Here is a 27013-nt window from a genome sequence, read left to right as displayed (position 1 = left end):
AGAACACAAGTGATGGGGGTCTGATTGCTCAACTGAACACACTGACAATCATCACAATCAGGATGGAAAGGAGAGGAGAGTTCAGCCTGTGTGTGCTGTCCACCTCTGTGGTTCACATGAGGACATGAGGATATATCCACTGCATGGTCCCACTATGTGGCCATCACCAGATGCAGATGAAGGGATCTCTGCAGTGTTGGAGTCCAGTCTCTTCACTGTTATAACAGGAGATGAAATACTGAACCATGCAACTGTGGGACTTAACATGGACTGCAACACACACTCAGATCCAGCCCATTACACACTCAGATGCCCAATACACACCATCAGATGCCCACACTTCAGCCGGTTGAGAGTGTTCACAGCATCATCATTTTTGATGCCTCCTACACACCCATGATTGCCCATTACACAATCAGATTACACACACAGATGACCCCTGTGGCAAGCCCCTTGACACACTTTCTTCCTTGGTAGATTTTTCCTTGCCCATTACACACCCCCAATTCAGATTACCCACTTTCATGCATGCCCATTACACACTCCTTCTACTGTCCACTACACACTCAGATGTCCACTACACACTTTCCCAATGGGGCCAACAGTAACTATGCAGCTGCAGGTGAAGGGAGGAGTGTGTGGCCCCTACTTAAAACAGATGCCCACTCACACAGGCCCAGACACACTCAGCAACAGGATGGCACATTCTTTAACAGCAGCACTTTGAGCAGCACAGGCTATGGGACACTGACCAGAGGCTAGAATGGAGGGGGCTCACTGCTCTCATTTACACAGGCTATGGGACACTGACCAGAGGCTAGAATGGAGGGGACTCACTGCTCTCATTTTCATATTTGTGAATTAATTTTCCCCTCATATCTTCTCTACAAAGTACATTTCCACAAACGATAAACATTTATTTTGTATAAATACATTTTATTTAAATATTTTTCTTTCAATATTCATGAACCATGAATCATTTGCCCTATTTGAAGTATTTACAACAATGATATGATATTATATGACATAGGTTCTCAAAGTGCGGCCCGGGGGCCAATGGCGGCCCGCGGAAACATTTCTGGCGGCCCGCGATAACATCTGATAACAACTGTGAAACTGTACAACTGTACTGTGTGCTTTGAAAAGAATGAATCTCCGTTTAGGGGTGTTCTGTGGCCGTCAGGTTTTCCTGTGGTGCTTTGGTAGCTGGAATTGCTCCTGAATAAGGCCTATGCTGATAAGAAGCAAGGCACACTGAGACTGTTTGTTCTAAATAAGTTTGTACTTGAAATGGACTGCAACCAGAACTGTTATATCCTAAATTTGTCTGTTGAGGGTAGAGAACCCCAGAGATTGTGTGTGCATTGCAATTTTTCTTAAGATTTGCCAGGTTTAGCCTCAGTTATGAATTAAAATGTGTTTAATGCAATAAATATAAACTGTAGAGATGCAACCTGCTCATTAAAAGCAGACAAGCATGACAGCATGACAAACCCCCCCCCCCCCTTTGGCGGCCCACAGTTCAATGTTGGGTTCCTGAATTGGCCCTCACCAATCAAAACTTTGAGAACCCCTGTATTATGATATTAATAATTAATATTTATCTTATAAAACATCAACATTCCTCATGCAGATGAGAGATAAAATTCATTCAGGCTGCAGTTTCATCCAGAGAAGATAGGGTTAGGTGGAATGAACCAATGACTGAACTCCCTGATAAAGCCTGCTGGTGTTACTGTCCTGGGTCAGACAGCTGATAAAGCAGCCTGCTGGTGTTACTGTCCTGGGTCAGACAGCTGATAGAGCATCCTGCTGGTGTTACTGTCCTGGGTCAGACAGCTGATAGAGCATCCTGCTGGTGCTACTGTCCTGGGTCAGACAGCAGCTGATAAAGCCTGCTGGTGTTACTGTCCTGGGTCAGACAGCTGATAGAGCATCCTGCTGGTGTTACTGTCCTGGGTCAGACAGCTGATAGAGCATCCTGCTGGTGCTACTGTCCTGGGTCAGACAGCAGCTGATAAAGCCTGCTGGTGTTACTGTCCTGGGTCAGACAGCTGATAGAGCAGCCTGCTGGTGTTACTGTGTAGCGCCCCAATGCCGTGGTATGTCACATACATACAGTATACTAAATCTCACTCTTTAACTTAAATGTAATTATTCTATCTTTTAGGTTTTGAGATGTAAGCTTTTATGGACTTGTGTACGGTTTAATATCTCTAATGAAAGAGTATCAACACCTCGATAAGTACATTCAAAATAGAAATCTTTTACTTTGTAAAAATATAAATGAAAAATATGGTATTCCACAATTGTTTCTCATATTCCCTTATTTCACTTTACTTGAAATTTAAAGTTTAAATGTGAAACCTAATTCTCTATTCACACCTTTAAGTTTCCTATTTAAACCCATTTGACCTGAACTAAAAACAATTTTCCAATGTTAAACCAACTTTAGTTCAATGGGAAATGGCTCCAGTGGAATGATATAATCAAACTCAAATATTCATAAAATGATAAATACCTCCTTTTAGCGTCTAGCGCACATGTAAGCACTCTTACACATATGTGTGTGTGTGTGTGTGTGTGTGTGTGTGTGTGTGTGTTACATTTGGTTGAACAACCGTTGTTGCAGGAGCAGTGTGCACTAATACTCTCAGAGTGTAGAGGCTTGTTTTCAGCGTTTACCTTCTTTACTTCTAGACAACATCATATCTGTAGGACGTGGTGACCAATAGCATTATCACAGTGTATATTAGCTACGTCACACTAAGCATTAGCCTACAGAGGACACTTTAACCTGTTCAGTCAACATACACAACTGTAAGTGGGATCTAATGCATTACATATTAGACAAACTCTGTGAAAGTTCATATAATCTGGGTGACGTGTAACATTTGCCTACAGATGATGTTTTGCATCAGTGCTGGACGCCTCAGTGCCCTAGGAGTGTTTATACTGCAGCCTCAGTAGTGCACATGTGTGAGTTCAGCCTGTCACATCTGAATGGACAACAAGATGCCTTTAGCTCTCATCCTCATCTGGACACTCACTCTCTACTGCCAAGGTAGGGCTGATGGACACAGAGTACAGCAGGCTATGATGACCACATCAGGAAGACTGTTTTAAAGAGACATAATGACAAAGAGAGAGGGTGGGATTGGTGTGGGATCACTGTGATCTTGTGTTAATGATGACATCATTCATTTGTGTTCCAGAATGTGAAGGACAGGTCAGTGTGACTCAGACTCCAACAGTGACAGCTGTTCATCCAGGACAGACTGTGTCCATGAGCTGTAAAACCAGCAGGGATGTCTACAACTGCTTTTGGTGCTCCGTGTCTGCACTGGTACAAGCAGCAGTCTGGAGAAGCTCCCAAACTCCTGATCTATTCAGGCAGTTATAAACATACTGGGACTCCATCCAGATTCAGTGGCAGTGGTACTAGAAGTGACTTCACTCTGACCATCAGTAATGTCCAGGCTGAGGATGCAGGAGTTTACTACTGTAAGAGTATTCATATAGTCAGTGGTAACCGGGTGTTCACACAGTGATAAAGCGCCGTAGAAAAACCTCTCTCTGTCAGGCTCCACTGCGAGTGCACTGCGAATTGCTACAGTGTGTGTGTGTGTGTGTGTGTGTGTGTGTGTGTGTGTGTGTGTGTGACACAGAGTGTTTCTACTCAGTAGAGCACATGTGAAAACATCATCAATACTGATAGACAGGATGTGTGTTGGATTCATCAATACTGATAGACAGGATCTGTGTTAAAGTCGGTTGAACAACTGTTATTGCAAGAGCAGTGTGCTGTCCGGTAATAATCTAAAAAGTATAGAAGCTTGTTTTCAGCCTAAATAAATAAACAAACATACTATGTTTATTTATTATTATACATAAATAATACCATAAATAATACCATATTATTAAGGGTAAGGCTATTTGCACCCCTGGTACAATTAGCAGTGTGTGCTATTCGTACCCTGGTGCAATAAGAAGTGAATTCTATTCGTACCCCGGTGCACACAGCAATGTGTCCTATTAATACCCCGTCTGGTACAAATATCAGTATATGCTATTTGCACCCCTGTGCATTTATTCTGGCATATTGATCACACAATGTAATAATATTTTATTTTTTTTAAAAACAAGCAACATTTTTTTTTGTTACGTAACAGGGTGTGAATAGCTCGGCTGTGTGATAGACACTCTGAATAAGGTATGTTGTTTGCATCAATGTACAGTTAGAAGTGGATGCTATTCATACCCTGGTGTTTATAGTACTGCATGCTATTTACACCCTGGTGCACGAACTAGCTAATTGTTGCAATCAAAACTTCCGTTTGAGAACCGTTTGAGTCTTGTTCAAATTGCGCGCCTTCTGTCCAGAGACATTGGTACACATGCACACTCACTCTGCCAAAATGCATCACACGGGAATCAAACCCCAGTCTCCCACATGTCAGCACTTGTCTGTGACCACTGTACTATCTGCTTCCACAAGGAAATAGTGTTTGCAGGTAAACTTATAGTTTATAGGCCTGAACGTCATATTCACGAAATTTCTGTTAACTAACAAACTGACGATTTGAAACCTTTCAGAATTCTTCACTTCCTGCTGATGAAAAATGAATATCCGCCATGTTTTTTGTGCACATGAGCAACGTCTTTTTGTTGTTATGTCACAGGGTATGAATAGCTCAGCTGTGTGGCCGTAAGGTGTAAGGCTATTTGTACCAGGGGTGTAAATAGACACTCCGTATTATTAAACATAAATAATAATGCAATTGGAAATGAAAAATATTTCAGTATTTTCATATCTCTCTGTCAACACTATAATACACTCCACTGTTGTATTGATGAGGGCCTTTAAAATATTAATATTCCAACATCCTCATATTACTGATATGTGTGTGTGTTAAGGGGCAGCCGTGGCCTACTGGTTAGCGCTTCGGACTTGTAACCGGAGGATTACCGGTTCGAACCCCGACCAGTAGGCATGGCTGAAGTGCCATTGAGCACCTAACCCCTCACTGCTCCCCGAGCGCCGCTGTTGTAGCAGGCAGCTCACAGCGCCGGGATTAGTGTGTGCTTCACCTCACTGTGTGCTGAGTGTTTCAGTAATTCACGGATTGGGATAAATGCAGAGACCAAATTTCCCTCACTCGCTTCCACGGACGTCAGCAGTGGACTGAGGACGACTACACCCCCCCAGTGCCACAGTTACATGGTTCAGTTAACAGTGAAGATAACAGTGAAGAGACTGCAGAGATCCCCTTCATCTGCATCTGGTGATGGCCACATAGTGGGACCATGCAGTGGACATATGGGTCCACACCCACACACATCCCATCACTTGTGTTCTCTGCTCTCCACCTGCAGAAGTGCAGTCATGTGGAGCCTGACTGAGGGAGCTTTTTGTACGGCACTTTAGCACTGTGTGAACACACCACCACTATGGTAACTCTGACAGTAGTAAACTGCATCCTCAGCCTGGACATTACTGATGGTCAGAGTGAAGTCACTTCTAGTACCACTGCCACTGAATCTGGATGGAGTCCCAGTATGTTTATAACTGCCTGAATAGATCAGGAGTTTGGGAGCTTCTCTAGACTGCTGCTTGTACCAGTGCAGACACGGAGCACCAAAAGCGGTTCCCACATCCCTGCTGGTTTTACAGCTCATGGACACAGTCTGTCCTGGATGAACAGCTGTCACTGTTGGAGTCTGAGTCACACTGACCTGTCCTTCACATTCTGGAACACAAATGAATGATGTCATCATTAACACAAGATCACAGTAATCCCACACCAATCCCACCCTCTCTCTTTGTCATTATGTCTCTTTAAAACAGTCTTCCTGATGTGGTCATCATAGCCTGCTGTACTCTGTGTCCATCAGCCCTACCTTGGCAGTAGAGAGTGAGTGTCCAGATGAGGATGAGAGCTAAAGGCATCTTGTTGTCCATTCAGATCTGACAGGCTGAACTCACACATGTGCACTACTGAGGCTGCAGTATAAACACTCCTAGGGCACTGAGGCGTCCAGCACTGATGCAAAACATCATCTGTAGGCAAATGTTACACGTCACCCAGATTATATGAACTTTCACAGAGTTTGTCTAATATGTAATGCATTATTGGGGGCCAAGCAGCGAAGCTGCGAAGATTGAGTTACTAGCTTTTCCTATTATTACACTTCTGCCATTGGAGTCTATGGCAGCCCATAGAACACCTGGCTAAAAAGTGCAGATTTTTTGGCAGAAAGTTTCGGGACACTCCTCTGACCACTCACACTCATTTACGGACCTCTAAACCCAGCCATCTAGCGCCACCAACAGGTCAAAATCTGGCCGAAAATTGTACCGCTGGGTCTAAAGTTATGAAATTTGGCACATTGATTCAACACTGTCCCATTATCACTCTCACCAATTTCCAGAACTCTATGCCCAACACTCTAGCGCCACCAATGGGTCGAACCTGGATTGCATTCACGCATGTGACCATTGAACGGCGCGTCCGATTTTCACATATCAGGCACCGTTGGAATCCCTGGGCCGACCTAAGTTCAATGACCCCTATTACGTCACTTTCCGCCATATTGGACCTCCGCCATATTGGATTTAGTCCAAACTCTACAAAAAGTTTCAGCGGTTACAAATTTCATCCGATTTTCACGGAACTTGGCGGAGATGATCTTCTGCCCGAGCCGCACAAACGATACTTGTCAATTTTTTTAATTTCAAGTTTATTTGCCCGTGATAACCAATCACACATGGCCATGATGCCACCTAACAGGAAGTGGGCTAACATCTCAGCTACGCTTTAATGTATGAAGTCCAAACTTGGTACAGGGACTTGGTATCTGATTGTGAGGACGCACTAGGAAATTGGCATCATTTGGCCTCTATAGGGGGCGCTGCAATACAGGAAGTGAGCATGTATCTCAGCAACGCTTTGATGTACAAAGTCCAAACTTGGTATAAGGACCTGTTACCATATTGTGATGACGCACAAGGAAATTGGCATCATTTGGCCTCTATAGGGGGCGCTGCAATACAGGAAGTGAACTCGTATCTCAGCAACGCTTTGATGTATGAAGTCCAAACTTGATATAGAGACGTGGTACCTAATTGTGGGGACGCACTAGGAAAATTGGCATTATTTGGCCTCTACAGGGGGCGATGCAATACAGGAAGTGAGCTTGTATCTCAGCAACACTTTGATGTATGAAGTCCAGACTTGGTACAGGGACTTGGTATCTGATTGTGATGACTCAATAGGAAATTGGCATCATTTGGCCTCTATAGGGGGCACTGCAATATAGGAAGTGAGCTTGTATCTCAGCAACGCTTTGATGTATGAAGTCCAAACTTAATACAGAGACAAAGTAGCTGATTGTGAGGACATTCAAGGAAAGTGGTCTCATTTGGCCTCTAGGGGTGCTGTAATACACAAATTGAGCTCACATCTCAGCAACTCTTTGGTGTATGAAGTCCAGGGACATGGTAGCTGATTGTGAGAACGCACAAGGACATTGGTGTAATTGTCGCCTCTAGGGGCACTATAACAAAGTAAATGAGCTTATTTCTCAGTCGTTCTTTATCCAATTGCAGTCAAACTTGCTGTTAGTGCTTGCTCATGTCATGGCAACGCCATTCCTGCTAAAGCGCACTGCTTGGCCCCCACATTGCTGCTTGCAGCTATATTATTACACTTACAGTTGTGTATGTTGACTGAACAGGTTAAAGTGTCCTCTGTAGGCTAATGCTTAGTGTGACGTAGCTAATAGACGCTGTGATAATGCTATTGGTCACCAGGTCCTACAGATTTGATGTTGTCTGGAAGTAAAGAAGGTAAACGCTAAAAACAAGCCTCTACACTCTGAGAGTATTAGTGCACACTGCTCCTGCAACAACGGTTGTTCAACCAAATGTAACACACACACACACACACACACACACACATATGTGTAAGAGTGCTTACATGTGTATTAGTGCTAGACGTTTAAAGGATGTCTTTAGCATTTTATGAATATTTGAGTTTGATTATATCATTCCACTGGAGCCATTTCCCATTGAACTAAAGTTGGTTTAACATTGGAAACTATTTGAGTTCATGTCAAATGGGTTTAAATAGGAAACTTAAAGGTGTGAATAGAGAATTAGGTTTCACATTTAAACTTTCAATTTCAAGTAAAGTGAAATAAGGGAATATGAGACACAATTGTGGAATGCCATATTTTATTTTCATTTATTTTCAATTTTTACAAAGTAAAAGATTTCTATTTTGAATATACTTATTGAGGTGTTGATACTCTTTCATTAGAGATATTCTTAGTCCAAAAACCGTATACAAGTCCATAAAAGCGTACTTCTCCAAACCTAAAAAATATTTAAAGAATAATTAAATTTAAGTTAAAGAGTGAGATTTAGTATATATGTATGTGACATACCACGGCATTGGGGCGCTACACAGTAACACCAGCAGGCTGCTCTATCAGCTGTCTGACCCAGGACAGTAGCACCAGCAGGATGCTCTATCAGCTGCTGTCTGACCCAGGACAATAGCACCAGCAGGCTGCTCTATCAGCTGCTGTCTGACCCAGGACAGTAGCACCAGCAGGATGCTCTATCACAAATCTTCTCCAACACACATCCCCAACATACTTACAGCACACTGTCCCCCAATACACAGCACATTGTCTCATGAGGAAGCTTCTCCAACACACATATTGCACACTGCCCTCTCCCCACATACACAGCACACTATCCCATCTCCCCTGTCATTCCCCCTAACACACACACCAAGACCCCTGGCAGTTGGGTTAGCCCCTTGAGCCGTGGATCTGCCCAAGGTTTCAAGGGAGTTTTTCCTTGCCCCTGTTGCTCTTGGGTGCTCCTTGTTGGTGACCCCCAATTCCTATCCTCCCCCACCTTTCTTATGCAGCCCTTGCCACTTAATCTACTAAACCCCTCTTCTACTGCACTTTTTACCCCCCCACTTTGCACAAATAGGCTGACACCAGACATAATTTCACTGCATTTCTTACTTCCAGTAACTATATGCATGTGACCATAAACTTCCTTGTATCCTTGTATCCTTGTATCAGCTGTCTGACCCAGGACAGTAACACCAGCAGGCTTTATCAGGGAGTCATTGGTTCATCCCACCTAACCTTATCTTATCTGGATGAAACTGCAGCCTGTATGAATTTTATCTCTCATCTGCATGAGGAATGGTGATGTTTTATAAGATCGAATATCATAATATCATATGTAAGGGATAATGTATAGAACGCCGGTCATTTACGGGAGATAGGTCCCGACAGGGCGAACCGGACCCCGACGCGCAGAGGAGGGGTCTTGTTCCGCCCTGAAGGGACCTATCTCCCGACAATGACCGGCGTTCTATACATTATCCCGCTTATTACACGGCTACTTACCAAAACGACACGATAAACTCCCCACGATATGACTCTCTAGCCTACATAGCCTAGGCTATAGCCTATTTGTTACCGTTTCATCATGGCTTTTGCTGAGAAACAAATAGTTCACAACAACACACGCTGAACTTGAATCAAACATTCTTTAGAACACAGCTGATCAACCGTCTGCTTTCACTTTTGAATGAAGTTCCAATCCTTGCGTAGTGATATGAAAGAATTGACTTAGAAGCACAAAGCCGATTTTCCTTGACAGCGGTCTGTTATACTTAGAAACGGTCTGTTATTCAGAATTAGCAGACCGCCGAACGTTGGGAAGGCCCATTCAAGTAAATGGAGCATTCTGCAGCACTATGAAGAGCCGTGTAATAACATTGTTGTAAATACTTCAAATAGGGCAAATAATTCATGATTCATGAATATTGGAAGGAAAATATTTAAATAAAATGTATTTATACAAAATAAAGGTTTATCATTTGTACAAATGTACTTTGTAGAGAAGATATGAGGGGGAAAGTTAATTCACAAATATGAAAATGAGAGCAGTGAGTCCCCTCCATTCTAGCCTCTGGTCAGTGTCCCATAGCCTGTGCTGCTCACAGTGCTGCTGTTAAAGGGTTCTGTTGCTCTTCTGTGTGAGTGTAGGGACAATGTGCCATGGACATCTGAGTGTGTAATGGGCATCTGAGTGTGTAATGGACATCTGAGTGTGTAATCTGAGTGTGTAATGGGCATCTGAGTGTGTAATGGACATCTGAGTGTGTAATGGACAGGGGTCCTCATGTAATCAGATGTGTTATTACGCACACACACACACACACACACACACTGCAGCACAAGTGTGTGGGTGTATTTCTCCTTCAGTAGGGTGGAGCTCCAGCAGCAGCAGTGCAGTCATGTGGAACCTGACTGAGGGAGCTTTTTGTACGGCGCTTTATCACTGTGTGAACACCCAGTTACTGTTGATATAGTGTGCACTCTGACAGTAGTAAACTCCTGCATCCTCAGCCTGGACATTACTGATGGTCAGAGTGAAGTCACTGTGAGTTCCACTGCCACTGAATCTGGATGGAGTCCCAGTATGTTTATAACTACCAGCAATTATCAGCAGTTTGGGAGCTTCTCCAGACTGCTGCTTGTACCAGTGCAGACACGGAGCACCTGATTGGTAGCAAGGATTGTAGACAGAACTGCTGGTTTTACAGGTCATGGACACAGTCTGTCCTGGACGAACAGCTGTCACTGTTGGAGTTTGAGTCACACTGACCTGTCCTTCACATTCTGGAACACAAATGAATGATGTCATCATTAACACAAGATCACAGTAATCCCACACCAATCCCACCCTCTCTCTTTGTCATTATGTCGCTCCTAATGTGGTCATCACTGCCATAACTGGATCAATCACCAATAAATTGATTTGGCAGAAAAAATAATTTAAAATAGGCATCATGTGGTGGTTTTACCTGGAATGCAGAACAGGAGTGCCCAGAGGAATCTGATGAGAAAAGACATGTTGTCAGATTTGTGTTCTCCACAACGATGGTGTTCCAGTCCTCTCTCTGAGATATAAAGCGCTGAAGGTCAAAATGTTCAGTTTGGTTATGCAAATATAACTCCTGTCAGACTGGTGCCTTCAGTTCCCAGAAAAAGAAGACTCCACAACTGTAGAAAACTGTTTAAATGTTTTAGTCTCTATTTCCCAGCAGTAACCAACTGGTGTGTTTGGCAACTGTTGACTAAACAATCCTCAGATCCACAGCTGGACTGCAGGAGCCCCAGGATGATGGAATGGAGTATGGCAGAAATAATACAAAATGCTGCAAAAATTATTATCAAGTGATATTAAAGAGCATCTGATTTCTCCATCAGGAATGACCACATTCAAACACATCCACTACTGAAGCCTACAATGCTCACTGTAAAATATCTGCTTTTGTAATGTAATCTTGTTATGAAGTTGTATATCGTTTGTGCAAACGCATTGTAGTATTGGTAAAGAAGATATGAGGGGGAAAAATTAACTTGGATGAAAGACTGAAAATAAAATCTAAACCTGAAACTATGACTGAATTGGAGATCTGCTAACACATGTTGCCCTCACTGTAACGGTATATTGCACTGCCAGTCACAGTCGCTGAGCCGTGAAGAGGTTTTTGTACAGCGTCTCTATGAGTCTGTATCACTGTGGTGGACTTTTGGTGGAGGCACAAGACTCGATGTTGGAAGTAAGTCCTGCTTTCATCTTTAACATAACATCTTTGACTACATCTTAGTATTTTGGTAAAAAAAAGCCTTCATATGTGTCATTTTTATATATTCTGCAATGATGCGCTTTATTTAAGAATAGATTAGTCATAAACCTGCCTCTGAGTTTGGTCATAATGTGAAAAACTGAGTTCATTGTGTGTACTGGTGATTGGTGGGGAATCTTAGCCCCTGGTGAAGTGATTGGCAAATCTTTGCTGGATGAATTTTGTTGGGATATCAGAAATTGAAGGTATGTTGCTTGTGCGCCTCAGAGGAGGGTTTTTGTACGCCCACTGATAGTGTTTGTATCACTGTGGTACACGTTTGGAGGCGGCACTAGACTTGACGTTGGAAGTAAGTAAACGGTCATATTTTTGGAGCATTCTAATATTCTATTCTATTCTACTCTACCCTAATCTATTATTTTCTATTCTGTACACCACTGTAGGTCTAAGCCGTTTATCCATAGTACCTTGTATTCTCCCAGGAGAAAATGTTGCTGTCTTTTCTTTGTCTCAGAGAAAAATTGGCTTTTAGATTTGTAGATTCTGCATTCTGTCCCATTTCTCTTCAACTGTATTTAGGAGAAATAAGGAGTAGAACAATAGATTATAGAACGTGAATTACACTTGCGCTAGAACTCGGAAGACTATTGGAACACAATGTCATAGGAGTGGAAAGTGAGACATACAAGAAAAGAGAAAAAAGTATTTATTTTTAGGAGAGAAAGGCTAGACAAAGAACAGATCTTATTATGAATTTCATTTCTTCTGGGTAAATTGTTATGCTATGCTATGTATTTGCAACTCAAACTGGTTTATTTAACTGTAATGTTGTCGGATTTGTATGTTAGATTGCCTATCATATGCATGTGTTTTCAGAAAATATGTGATGTTAGACTTTGTGATGTGACATCTCCTAACCTGCAACATTATTGGTGTTAGTTCTACAACATTATTCGTTTTGTTATTAATATTTTCACAATTTTTTTATCCAACTGTGAGTCAAACCTAAAATTCTAAAACTTCTGATGCTTTTATTTGGACTGAGATTGTTTCAAGTCTCATTGTTCTTAGCTTTGTGATATGACATCTGGCAACTCTAGTAGCTGCAACAGTACTGGTGTTAGTTTTTCTATTAATATTTCACTATATTTTTGTCTCCTGTTGTGAGTCAGAAAATGGATGATGTCAGACCCAAATTAACTTAAAACTTCTGAAGCTTTTATTTGGACTGGGACATTTCTACACAATATTCTGTTCTTATTGCTATAAGTCTCAGTCTTCTTCGACATATCTTTTGAGCCAATGTGCTGATGTTACCAGTTGCTAATTACATCAACCTGCTCATGCTTGGTTAATCCATACTGATTAAAAAATATGATCTTCTGAACAAGATCCAGTGTATCTATAACAGCATGTGGGCCTACTGTCATATAGCATCTGTAATATCATGTGTAGAGAGGTATTGATGTTTCTCAACAGACAACCTCTTTATTCCTCTCTCTACCTCTTTGGTTCATTTCTCAGGTGACACCCGTCCCAAACTCACAGTCCTGCCCCCCCTGCACACCAGCGGGACTTCAGCCACGGTGATGTGCCTGGCTAATGGAGGCTTCCCCCACCGACTGGGCTGAGCTGGAAGGTAGCGGGGGAGCAGCAGGAGCCGAGGACACCAGTGTCTTTGGCCCACAGAAGGACCTGCCCTGTACAGCTGGAGCAGCACCCTGACCCTCCCTCTCAGGAATGGAACCAGGGGCACGCAGTGACCTCAAGTAGGCAAAGCAGGGCTCCCAGACCGTCACTGAGATCCTGAAGAAATCAGACTGCTCCTAGAGTCTCCTCTGTGACTGTCTTTCTTGATCATCTCAAATATGTGTAGCGTTGAACCTTTCATGTGTTTCAAAAAAGTACTAATAAAGGAGTTTGATAATAAGAGACTGGCAATTGTAGTCTTGTTCTTTATAAATATCGGGAATCCTACTATTAGTCATAAACTAACTTTAATTAACCCATTTACACAGTTATAGTTCAACATCATATGGGGAATTATTCCAATATCATAACGAACTATGAAGGAAAATTCGATGTTGATGTGCTCTTTTGAAAAAATGAAAAAATTTAATTCTTAATGATGACATGTTTCAATTCATAACTAAAATTCAGTAGGAGGTTTTCAGATTTAATCAACAGAGTTAATGAATAACCTGCCTTCTCTACCATCATAAAAGACCAATTAGACCTTAAAAAGTACAGAAATGCTGATGAATCCATTATAAACTCTAGAACTCCCTCATCAGTCTGACTTTACTGTGTGTAATGTGCCCTCATGTAAATCCCTTGAGAACACTTGAACATCTGGCGATAGTGCTGCTCTGTTCTGGGACTAGCAGACCCACTCAGGCCTGGCAATGCAAATCCAAGTTTCCCCCACAGACTGCTCTGTTTCCTGGGTTACACCTACAGGCACAAACTGCACTGGGACAGCTGTGCTCAGTTACACGGCTGTACTTTCACTCAGGCCAACTCAGGTATTGCAGGACATGCCATTGCATGATGATGGTATTTAGTTTTAATTACATTAAGTTTTTTTAATTACGTTTAGTTACAGTAGTTTATGCTACTAGCCTAGAAATCTAGACACACCCTAACAGCAGCCTGCAGAGGGCTAGTCTCCGTTGGCTTGCGAGCTGGAAAAATTAAACTTCGATAGGGCCAATCACATCGTGTATAGAGACGTTAGGCGGGCTTAACATAATGATTGATGGCAGAGTCACAGATGGCACTGACATGCACCAGGCATGCTTACCAATCAGAAGTTGCACAACTTGAAGAGACATTTGGAATATGGAAGTCAATCAATTCATTGACATTCAAAAATCAAAAATCTCTAATCGCAATCCAGATTCTCAAAATCTCAGAAAAATAATTGCAATTAGATATTTTTCCCAAATAATGCAGCCATAGTGTAGAATAGTTCCAGATGGTAAAATTACTTTGATCAACACTACAACCAATTTCTCAATTTTATTTAGCAAGTGAATAACAAACCATTGGAGATAATGATTTTTATTGTTGCATGTTGGGCCAGAAATTACCATCACCTGATCATTACAACCTTTTCATTCACTTTAGAAAATGTACTCCTAGATAACCTTTGATTTGAAAACCATCAAAATTGACCCATTAGGTGCAGAGATATGCTATTCATATTTTATATTATTTTGGCAGCCATTTTGGAAATATGCCAATAAAAAAATTGCCACCACCTAAATTTAATGTTATCATCCAGAAATGTTGACCAGATGTCTTAAGGATACCAAAAATGCAAAACCTAAATAACTAATTGTTTCAGTGGTTCAGCTGGCTGATCCTGACTACAGGGTTTTGTATTTCCTGATACGTTTGCTGACTTTTCGTCAATGCACTTTTGTGCTTTTCTATGCAAATAGCATTTATATTTGCATTAAACTTTAGCTAAATAGTTAGTGTCACATTTAAAACAAATTTAAAATATTTCTGCGTTGCTGACATTTTCCTTAACATTTAGCACCAATGCATTTTAAGCAAATCTTCTATATTAATCATTTTGTAACAAATTCCTACCATTGCACTGTTGTTGGACTGTGAATCATAGAACCAATTTACTCATGAGTTTGGCAACTGAAACATCCACGTGTACATATATCAAGATTATTAGCAGTGAAGAGGTAACGTTGTCTCCCTATTGGTGTAACAAGCTGTAGTAAGCAAGAGAATATTTAATGCTCACAGCCTCCCATCTCCATGCTAACATTTGATAGGACGACAGATGTGTTTTTGTGTGTATCTAGACCAGGGGCAGAGCCATATTGACATATATCTATCTCTCTATAGGGCTCAGCCTGAACACATTCCTTAGATGGTTGTATGATCCCCCTACAGGCCAAAATGTGCAATTGTTGTCAACAACCTAGACATTTGAAATGCTTCTGGACCTGTGATGTAACCTTGACTAGATGAGAAATAAACTGTGTTCCTCAATAATACTGCAGTTTACACACTTACTCTTTTTCAGAGCCTTTCTGTACTTGATTATGTCTGGGATTTCTAAAAGCGTACACAAGTAAGGCTTGTCTGGAGTGAGCATCTTCCATAACTCTACTTATGGACATAAATGTTTGGATTTTTTTAAGTGTGTGGATTACCTAAGTTAATACTAATGTCTGGTGAAAGTTTCATGCAAATAGCCTCATTGGAAGTATACTTACTGAAAAAAATATGTGTTCAATACTTATTTCCCCCGCTATAAATGCATATATGGCTACAGTTACACATAGTGTATACAAATGTAATTTAGTTGCTAATGTCAAAATATCTCAAATGTATGTTTCCTGAACAAAATTAATTGTGAACTCCTACATGTAAAGATGGATACAGTCCAGCCGTAAATTAATTAATGGTGATTGTCATCATATCCAATAATATTTTCAGCATTCTCATATTCTTCCCCTAGTGGACTACACACAGATTGGAATGGTATAAAAAACATTTTATTCAAACTTTATTCAGGGTGAATTTGATGGAACTTTTTAAATTTAAAACCTTTCCATTTTCTTTGGCGGGCCTACTTGGAACAGACATTTTAGTTAGTGTCATATTCAATAGAATACACTCAAATAAAAAGATACTGTAGCTTTTGGATAGGTGGGTGGAACGTCCTCCACTAATGTACAACCCAGGCCCAGAGGTTCTGAAGCTTTTATTTGGACTGGGACATTTCTACACAATATTCTGTTCTTATTGCTATAAGTCTCAGTCTTCTTCGGCTATATCTTTGAGCCAATGTGCTGATGTTACCAGTTGCTAATTACATCAACCTGCTCAGCTTGGTTAATCCATACTGTATTCCTCTCTCTACCTCTTTGGTTCATTTCTCAGGTGACACCGTCCCAAACTCACAGTCCTGCCCCTGCACACCAGCGGGACTTCAGCCACGGTGATGTGCCTGGCTAATGGAGGCTTCCCCTCCGACTGAGAGCTGGAAGGTAGCGGGGGAGCAGCAGGAAGGGGACACCAGTGTCTTTGGCCCACAGAAGGATCGGCCTGTACAGCTGAGCAGCACCCTGACCCTCCCTCTCAGGAATGGAACCAAGGGGCACGCAGTGACCTGCGTAGGGCAAAGCAGGGCTCCCAGACCGTCACTGAGATCCTGAAGAAATCAGACTGCTCCTAGAGTCTCCTCTGTGACTGTCTTTCTTGGATCATCTCAAATATGTGTGTAGCGTTGAACCTTTCATGTGTTTCAAAAAAGTACTAATAAAGGAGTTTGATAATAAGAGACTGGCAATTGTAGTCTTGTTCTTTATAAATATCGAATCCTACTATTAGTCATAAACTAACTTTAATTAACCCATTTACACAGTTATAGTTCAACATCATATGGGGAATTATTCCAATATCATAAATTTACTATGAAGGAAGTGCTCTATGAAATTCAATGTTGATGGTGTCAACCATATGAGGTTTTCAGATTTAATCAACAGAGTTAATGAATAACCTGCCTTCTCTACCATCATAAAAAGACCAATTAGACCTTAAAAGTACAGAAATGCTGGATGAATCTGTGATAAACTCTATAACTCCCTCATCAGTCTGACTTTTACTGTGTGTAATGTGCCCTCATGTAAATCCCTTTGAGAACACTTGAACATCTGGCGATAGTGCTGCTCTGTTCTGGGACTAGCAGACCCACTCAGGCCTGGCAATGCAAATCCAAGTTTCCCCCACAGACTGCTCTGTTTCCTGGTTACACCTACAGGCACAAACTGCACTGGGACAGCTGTGCTCAGTTACACGGCTGTACTTTCACCTGTGGGCCAACTTGTGGTATTGCAGGACATGCCATTGCATGATGATGGTATTTAGTTTTAATTACATTAAGTTTTTAATTACGTTTAGTTACAGTAGTTAATGCTACTAGCCTAGAAATCTAGACACACCCTAACAGCAGCCTGCAGAGGGCTAGTCTCCGTTGGCTTCTGGCGAAAGCTGGAAAAATTAAACTTCGAGGGGCCAATCACATCGCGGTATAGAGACGTGCTAGGGCTGGCTTAACATAATGATTGATGGCAGAGTCACAGATGGCACTGACATGCACCAGGCATGCTTACCAATCAGAAGTTGCACAACTTGAAGAGACATTTGGAATATGGAAGTCAATCAATTCATTGACATTCAAAAATCAAAATTTAATCTAATCCAGATTCTCAAAATCTCAGAAAAAATAATTGTAATTAGATATTTTTCCCAAATAATGCAGCCATAGTGTAGAATAGTTCCAGATGGTAAAATTACTTTGATCAACACTACAACCAATTTCTCAATTTTATTTAGCAAGGAATAACAAACCATTGAGATAATGATTTTTATTGTTGCATGTTGGGCCAGAAATTACCATCATCGATCATTACAACCTTTTCTATCTAATTTTAGAAAAATGTACCCTAGATAACCTTTTGATTTGAAAACCATCAAAATGGACCCATTAGGTGCAGAGATATGCTATTCATATTTTATATTATTTTGGCAGCCATTTTGGAAATATGCCAATAAAAAATTGCCACCACCTAAATTTAATGTTATCATCCAGAAATGTTGACCAGATGTCTTAAGGATACCAAAAATGCAAAACCCAAATAACTAATTGTTTTCAGTGGTTCAGCTGGTTGATCCTGACTACAGGGTTTTGTATTTCCTGATAATGCTTGTTGACTTTTCATTAATGCACTTTTTGTGTTTTCTATGCAAATAGCATTTATATTTGCATTAAACTTAGCTAAATAGTTAGTGTCACATTTAAAACAAATTTAAAATATTTCTGCTATTGACATTTTCCCTAACATTTAGCACCAATGCATTTTAAGCAAATCTTCTATATTAACTCATTATTTTGTAAATAAATTCTACCATTGCACTGTTGTTGGACCGCTGGCCATAAATAAGCGCTCATGTTACTTTACATGGAATTTAAATGCATCTCGTCTTTGTCAGTATATCCCACAGCACTCAATGGTGACTCCAGCTACTCACTCATGTCATGGGCCTGGTGATCTCTACTAACAGATGCTCCACAGCCTCTATTGCCACATGTAAAACCTTTAACCTTTAAAACCTGTTGTGACAGAAATCCACAGCTGACAGACATTTAGGACTAGCCAAGCAACAATAAAATGGAAGGGGCCCAGGTCCTAAGACTCCCCTGCTGTAGAGATAGTGGAAGAGTCTCTCGCTGTCCATGGTGCTGATACATGGTGCCTATTGATCAGGGCTAGAAATGAATCTGTTGGACCGCTGGCCATAAATAAGCGCTCATGTTACTTTACATGGAATTTAAATGCATCTCGTCTTTGTCAGTATATCCCACAGCACTCAATGGTGACTCCAGCTACTCACTCATGTCATGGGCCTGGTGATCTCTGCTGTCAGGAGCTCCACAGCGCCCCCTCTCATAGCCCCATGTAAAACTGTGGTCAGTTAATGAACTGCAGTCAACCTTTAAAAGCTGTTGGGACAGAAATGAGGACTAACAAGGTGGGCCAACACAAATAGGCATGAGCCCCAAGTGAGGAGAGATGGTGGAGATAGTGGAAGAGTCTCTCGCTGTCCATGGTGCTGATACATGGTGCCTATTGATCAGGGGCGAGAAATGAATCTGTTGGACCGCTGGCCATAAATAAGCGCTCATGTTACTTTACATGGAATTTAAATGCATCTCGTCTTTGTCAGTATATCCCACAGCACTCAATGGTGACTCCAGCTACTCACTCATGTCATGGGCCTGGTGATCTCTGCTGTCAGGAGCTCCACAGCGCCCCCTCTCATAGCCCCATGTAAAACTGTGGTCAGTTAATGAACTGCAGTCAACCTTTAAAAAGCTGTTGGGACAGAAATGAGGACTAACAAGGTGGGCCAACACAAATAGGCATGAGCCCCAAGTGAGGAGAGATGGTGGAGATAGTGGAAGAGTCTCTCGCTGTCCATGGTGCTGATACATGGTGCCTATTGATCAGGGCTAGAATGAATCTGTTGGACCGCTGGCCATAAATAAGCGCTCATGTTACTTTACATGGAATTTAAATGCATCTCGTCTTTGTCAGTATATCCCACAGCACTCAATGGTGACTCCAGCTACTCACTCATGTCATGGGCCTGGTGATCTCTACTAACAGATGCTCCACAGCGCCCCCTCTATTGCCACATGTAAAACCTTTAACCTTTAAAAACCTGTTGTGACAGAAATCCACAGCTGCTGACAGACATTTAGGACTAGCCAGTTTGGCCAATAAAATGGAAGGGGCCCAGGTCCTAAGACTCCCCTGCTGTAGAGATAGTGGAAGAGTCTCTCGCTGTCCATGGTGCTGATACATGGTGCCTATTGATCAGGGCTAGAAATGAATCTGTTGGACCGCTGGCCATAAATAAGCGCTCATGTTACTTTACATGGAATTTAAATGCATCTCGTCTTTGTCAGTATATCCCACAGCACTCAATGGTGACTCCAGCTACTCACTCATGTCATGGGCCTGGTGATCTCTGCCGTCAGGAGCTCCACAGCGCCATAGCCCCATGTAAAACTGTGGTTAATGAACCGCAGTCAACCTTAAAAAAAGCTGTTGGGACAGAAATGAGGACTAACAAGGTGGGCCAACACAAATGGAGCGCAGGCCCCAAGTGAGGGAGAGATGGTGGAGATAGTGGAAGAGTCTCTCGCTGTCCATGGTGCTGATACATGGTGCCTATTGATCAGGGCTAGAAATGAATCTGTTGGACCGCTGGCCATAAATAAGCGCTCATGTTACTTTACATGGAATTTAATTGTATCACATTTTGTGTCAGTATATCACTGCCTCAGACAGTGCTCCATGGTGACCCCGGCTACTCACTCATGTCATGGGCCTGGTGATCTCTGCTGTCAGGAGCTCCACAGCGCCCCCTCTCACATAGCCCCATGTAAACTGTGGTCAGTTAATGAACTGCAGTCAACCTTTAAAAGCTGTTGGGACAGAAATGAGGGACTAACAAGGTGGGCCAACACAAATGGAGCGCAGGCCCCAAGTGAGGGAGAGAGATGGTAGAGATAGTGGAAGAGTCTCTTTCATGTCCATGGTGGATACATGGTGCCTATTGATCAGGGGCAGAAATGAATCTGTTGGACCGGGCCATAAAATAAGCTCCATGTTACTTTACATGGAATTTAAATGCATCTAGCCTTTTGTCAGTATATCCCACAGCACTCAATGGTGACTCCAGCTACTCACTCATGTCATGGGCCTGGTGATCTCTACTAACAGATGCTCCACAGCGCCCCCTCTATTGCCACATGTAAAACCTTTAACCTTTAAAAACCTGTTGTGACAGAAATCCACAGCGGCTGACAGACATTTAGGACTAGCCAAGCGGGCCAATAAAATGGAAGGGGGGCCCAGGTCCTAAGACTCCCCTGCTGTAGAGATAGTGGAAGAGTATCTAGGCAAGATCGTTAATAATTTCCTGAAATTCACTATCAATAAGTATATAGTACTCTTTTGATCCCATGAGGGAAATTTGGTCTCTGCATTTATCCCAATCCTTGAATTAGTGAAACACACTCAGCACACAGTGAACACACAGTGAGGTGAAGCACACACTAATCCCGGCGCAGTGAGCTGCCTGCAACAACAGAGGCTCGGGGAGCAGTGAGGGGTTAGGTGCCTTGCTCAAGGACACTTCAGCCGTGCCTACTGGTCGGAGCTCGACCGGCAACCCTCCGCTTACAAGTCCGAAGCGCTAACCAGTAGGCCACGGCTGGCCCTCTGGTTACGTGGTATTGGTGGTGGCAAGAATGGGAATATCACCTGCTCGCTTGCTAAGTGTTTTGGAAATGAACAGAAAGGGGGTGATAGGGGAAGCCTTACTTTTTGGTGACCTCATTTGATAGCTGTTGAATGGAATTATTGCTGTTGTGGATTACATGAAACTTGTGGATTTCATTACTGGATTTATTGACGTTTATGAATTGATACAAGAGACATTGAACTGTGTTGGATATTCTGAAGATGACGATTTTACTACAATAAAGGAACTTAACTTTCTTGGAAGCTACTGGAAATGATTGGACAGTGCATCTGGCAAGTTAGTCTCCCCTACTCAGCCTCTCAGAGACCGCCTATAGACAGGACAAGAAATATAGTGCAGTGTAGACAGTAGTATACAGTTGTTTTGCAGAAGATGGTTTAGAGTAGTATAAATTAAATATAAATACGTGCAGTGTATTAGCAGTTACCTTATAAGAGCGGAGTAAATATGACTATGTAATATGAACAATGTATGAACATGTATAGATATGACATGTGCAATGTAGTGGCAGTGGCATTAGTTGTAACTAGTAGTGGTAAGAACAATATAGATATATGCAGTGTATTGTGTTACAGAATATGTTACAGAAAAACTGAATAAATATGGATATTTAGTATGAACCATATAGACAGATATGTACAGTATTGTAACAAACTGCAAAGTTGTCTCAGAATGGTTTTTATTGATCTCGAAGACATAACACACACAAACACATAATACCGGGCCAGACCTGGCTCTTATGCCCCAGCACAAAACATCTATTTTAGGCTGCATCTACAACACACACTAGTTAGACCCGGTTATGAACACTGTAACCAACTATAAACATAAGCACGACAGACAGGACATACAACATTGTCAACCCGCATGGTTTAGCACATGAACATTACACACATACACACACTGCACAGCATCATGGGAGCACAGTCATAAGCCAGCTAGGCTCAGTTCATTACACAGCCCCCCGAGACTTAGTCCATGTCCCCTTGACTCAAGTCTTTACCCTCGCCAGTCCATGAGCCTGGCTGGGGCCTTGGCGCCTGGCGTTGTGAAGCCCCATTGTCGCGGCGGTGACTTCCGGTGAAGGCTGCACGGTGACCGGTCTTAGAGCCACAGCTCCATCGTCACCAAGTTCCGCGCAGGGTCAGTATCCGAGTCCCCACGGCCCTCAGCTGAGGCCAGGGGTCAGTATGGGGCGGTACCACAACTCTCCGACGCTTGATCAGTCTCACACGATAGACCACGTCAGACAGCTTGTCTAAGACATCGCACGGCCCGACCCACTGGCTAGTGAGTTTCGGGGAAATGCCTTTCTTTCTCTCCGGGCACCCACACTTTATCGCCGGGCTGGAACTCCTGGCCGCGACAGCGCGTATCGTAAGCTCGCTTTTGACGTATTCTAGCTTCAACTCATAGCTTGCCGCTGGCAAACCTCAGCAAACCCCTCCGCCTCGAAATTCCGCTCTTGGTCACTGTGGAGCTCTTCCGGTGCCCCGAACCAGCAGAACATCTCAGTGACCAGTCTGTCCGCTGTCGTTTGGGCGCTCTGATCTGGCACTGCATACACCTCTGGCCACTTAGTGAAATAGTCCAGTATTCCAGCCCAGGCTTACCTCCAATCTCCGCTTCCGGTGTGCGTAGCTCTTGCCCGAACATCAGGGCTGCCGGTGTGCATTTTGTTGACTCTTGCACCGCTGTGCGATATGCCCAGAACACCAGGGGCAAGTGTAAGTCCCAGTCCTTTTGTCAGCCGTCCGATTAAACCGTTCCACTAGCCCGTCGCTTTGTGGATGCAGAGGTGTCGTTCTTGTTTTCTGGATGCCCATGTGCTGGCAAACTTAGTAAAATAGTCCATACAACTGGAAATAGTCAGATTGTCTATCGGGAGCTCGCCAGTGTCTATACAACAGTCCTTGACGTGCTACTATTCCCGGCCACTGTGAATAAATCGCTTTGGTCTCTGGATCGAGTGCTGATACGTCAGTCCATGGCGGTCGCTGACCAGCTACGACCTATGACCACACTCGGCCTTCCGGATCTCCTCCCTCGACATCACGTCCACCGGCGACTGCACGTCCATGGCCCCAGCTGCCGCTCTGCAGTGCTCCGTTGTGGCGTGGGGCTGCGGTGCGTTGTCTCCGGTCTCTCGATCACTGTAGCTGGTAGCGGAAGGCGACGAGACGACCTCGGGGTGCTGCTGGCGAGCGTTGACTCTCCCGCTAGCGTGAAGCTGGCGAGCGATGGCTCTGTTGTTGGTGCCGCTGGTGAGCGTTGACCCTCTCATTGGCGCGACGCTGGCGAGCGTTGAAAACAGTGACTCTCTCTGCCAGCGGTGATGCAGCCTGTAGCCGGCGAGTGGGCTCGGTTGAGCCGCGGCCAGGCTCCTCTCCTCCCTCCGGTGGCGAGTGCTGGCACTGGTCTGCTGCACACGGGCGCCTGGACAGGGCGCCCACGCTGCGTGGGCGACCACCGGTGTCGAATCTCCATGTCGTGATCCTGGAGTGCCTCCAGCCAGCGAGCCAGCTGGCCCTCTGGTTCTTTGAAGTTCAGCAGCCAGGTGAGCGACGCGTGGTCCGTTCTCAGCAGGAACCATTTGCCGTAGAGGTAGGTTCGGAAATGGTGCCCTGCCACCACCACAGCCAACAGTTCTCTGCGGGTCACGCAGTAATTCCTCTCTGCTCGGTCCAGTGAGCGGCTAAAGTATGCGACCACCTGCTCGCCCTGCTTGTGAGAGGTGTCCAGGATAAACGGCAGTCGAGGGTCAGGGAAAGCGAGCACCAGGGCCTCGCCAGCCCCTCCGAATGCCAGAATGCCGGCGTCGCTCTCGCGGTCCACTTTCGAAGAGCTGGCCTTTGTGCGTCAATCGATGCAGCGGGCTGGCAACTGTAGTGAAGTCCTAAATGAAGCGCCGGTAATATGACGCCAGGCCCAGGAAGCTCCGCAGCTCAGCACCGTCGTGTGGAACAGGCCAACGTCTCACCGTCTCCACCTTAGCTGGGTCGGTGGCCACTCCGGCAGCCCCCACGACATGGCCCAGGAACCTGGTTTGCCTCCTGAACAGGTGACACTTTTTCAGGTGCAGGTTGAGCCCAGCACCCCGTATCGCGTCGAAAACCTTCTCCAGATTTCCCATGGCACCGGTGAAGTCTGTTGCATGACACAGGATGTCGTCCAGGTAAACCACGCAGCATGTTCGTGGAATGCCTGCCAGGACACACTCCATTAGCCGCTCGAAGTTTGCTGGCCCGTTGCATAGGCCGAACGGAAGTACCCGGAACTGCCACAGCCCTTGCGCGATGGTGAACGCTGTCTAAGGCCGAGCTTCTGGGGCTAGCTCAATCTGCCAGTAGCCACTGCGCAAGTCCAGCGAGCTAAACCAGCAGGAGCCGGCAATGCTGTCCAGCGCATTGTCAATGCGGGGGGCGGGTAGGAGTCTTTCGGGTTACCTGGTTGAGGCAGCCTGTAGTCAACACAGAACAGCCCGCGAGCCGTCCTTCTTCTGGACAAGTACAGCCGGCGCAGCCCAGGGACTACTGCTCGGCTCTATCACTCCTGCCGCGGCCATTTCCTTGATCTTTTCTTTAGCTGTTTGTCGTTTGGCGAACGGTAAGCGATGAGGCTGAAGTCGGATGGGCCGGGCATTTCCGGTTTCGATATCGTGTCTCATTTGGGTGCAGTCCTCATCTCTTGTGGCGAACATGTCAGTGTACTAGTAGCCTCCGCACCTGGCTACCCTGTGCTTCACTCAGCCCCTCACAGCTATGAGTGCAGAGTTCATTTACGGCTTGCTTTGTCTCTACAGAGGGCCGCGCTCTCTGAGCGGAGAGTGGTGATTGCTCAACCCGCTCTCTTGGCTCCTCTCTAGTGGGCGTGAGCTGAGCAGTGGCGGACTCAGCAAGCGGACCTGGACGAGACCAGTTGTTTTCACGGTCTTGAGTTTCGCGGACTTGTGTGGGGAGGGGCGGAGTCTTGGATGACGAGCACTCTTTTGCCCATACAGTTCCGCTTGCTCTCCGGTAACTGTTGTGGGGTGTCAAGGGCGGGACGGACATCCGGTGAACAGGTTGCTGGGAGCGGTGAATTCAAATCTCTGCAACACGCGGTAACACTCATCTAACGCACCCACTAAAGCTGCACAGTGAATGTGAGTGATCATGGGGGAAAAGTCTGGCGGGCTCTTTAGTCTTAGTGATGTGGATGAAATGTTTTTGGAACAAATTAGTCGAGTGAGGAAGTTGTCTGACAGGGATAGCAGTGGTGGTGATTCAATGGCATCAGTGATAAGCAAAAAGTCTAGAGTTGGTGGAGAACGGTCCAGTGCTAATGGAGGTAGCGTGACTGACACATGGAAAGTAATTGTCTCCTTTGAAGCTAAAGGTGGACCAGACCTTCATCCCATTCACATCACTATGGCCATTCAGAAAGAGATAGGGAATACCCACCGCGCCACATTCTTGGGGAATGGTAGGCTACTGATATGCCAACTCAGAAGAGCAACGCAAACTCATACTGCAGAAAAACACACTTAATAATCTCAAGATATCTGTGCATGTTCCTGGTACAATGTCTAGAACAAGAGGGGTCATATCAGGAATCCCTACCTCTGTCTCTGTAGAAGAGATAAAAGAGAATCTGTCCCAGTTTGGAATAACTGAGGTTAAATGTCTGACAAAGGCAAAGAGAAAAAAATTGACAGCATGTCAATTTTGCTAACTTTACTAAAGATTTGCCAGTCGCGAGTTCAAATGGGATTTATGTCTTACACGGTCTTGCTTAATATATTCCTCCCAGCTAAGATGTTTCCAATGCCAAAGATTTGGTCATGTTGCAAGCCAATGCAAAGGGAAAGAAAGGTGTGCGAAATGTGGTGGGGACCATGAGCATGATAAGTCTAAAACAAATCGTTAAAATGCTGCAATTGTGGCCCCCACATAGTGCTGCGATGGTGGCTGTGAAAAACAGAAAGAGGCAAAGGAAGTGCAGATATACAGAGTTATGAGTAAAATGTCTTATGCGAATGCCCTTCAGGTTCAGAAAGACAGGGCCACTAACGCTCCTCCGTCCCTAACCCGACCTAGCACTGCAGGGAGCCAATATAACAGAGCAAGTCAAATGAATGAGCAGGGTCTACTGAATGGAAGTCAGCACTCGACTAGGCCGATGTCAGAACCAGGGAAATGTGCATGCAACAATTACATAACAAAGGACACACTATTGGTGAAGAAAAATGAATGTATTGCCTTCTTGTGTACAGTAATGAACACAACCATGAAAATCAAATAGGATTAATTCTATTATGGAAATTGCCAATGGTTTCTTGGGGTCTACTGCTACAATGGATGAGATCCATATAATGATAAATCGCAAATATGGACAGAGTCAAGATAGTGCTTGAATGGATTATGGTGTTTTTCATTTTACAATGGAATGCAAGAAGCTTAATAGCTAAT

At 43.9% G+C, this 27013-nt stretch overlaps 1 pseudogene and 1 gene segment (V, D, J or C); one reads left to right on the top strand and one right to left on the bottom strand.

Annotated features, from left to right (window-relative positions):
- The first annotated feature begins 2979 nt into the window (after window positions 1-2979).
- Window positions 2980-13324, top strand: LOC125310958 (annotated as a pseudogene).
- Window positions 10376-10962, bottom strand: LOC125310171. The segment is given in 2 exon segments: window positions 10376-10719; window positions 10905-10962. Coding segments are annotated over 2 exon segments (393 nt in total).
- Window positions 13325-27013: the final 13689 nt, after the last annotated feature.

The sequence above is a fragment of the Alosa alosa genome, chromosome 17 (genome assembly GCF_017589495.1).
Source record: "Alosa alosa isolate M-15738 ecotype Scorff River chromosome 17, AALO_Geno_1.1, whole genome shotgun sequence".
NCBI classification, from domain to species: Eukaryota; Metazoa; Chordata; class Actinopteri; order Clupeiformes; family Clupeidae; genus Alosa; species Alosa alosa.
Note: the sequence above shows the minus strand (reverse complement) of the source record. Positions and strands in the feature narration are given on the sequence as shown.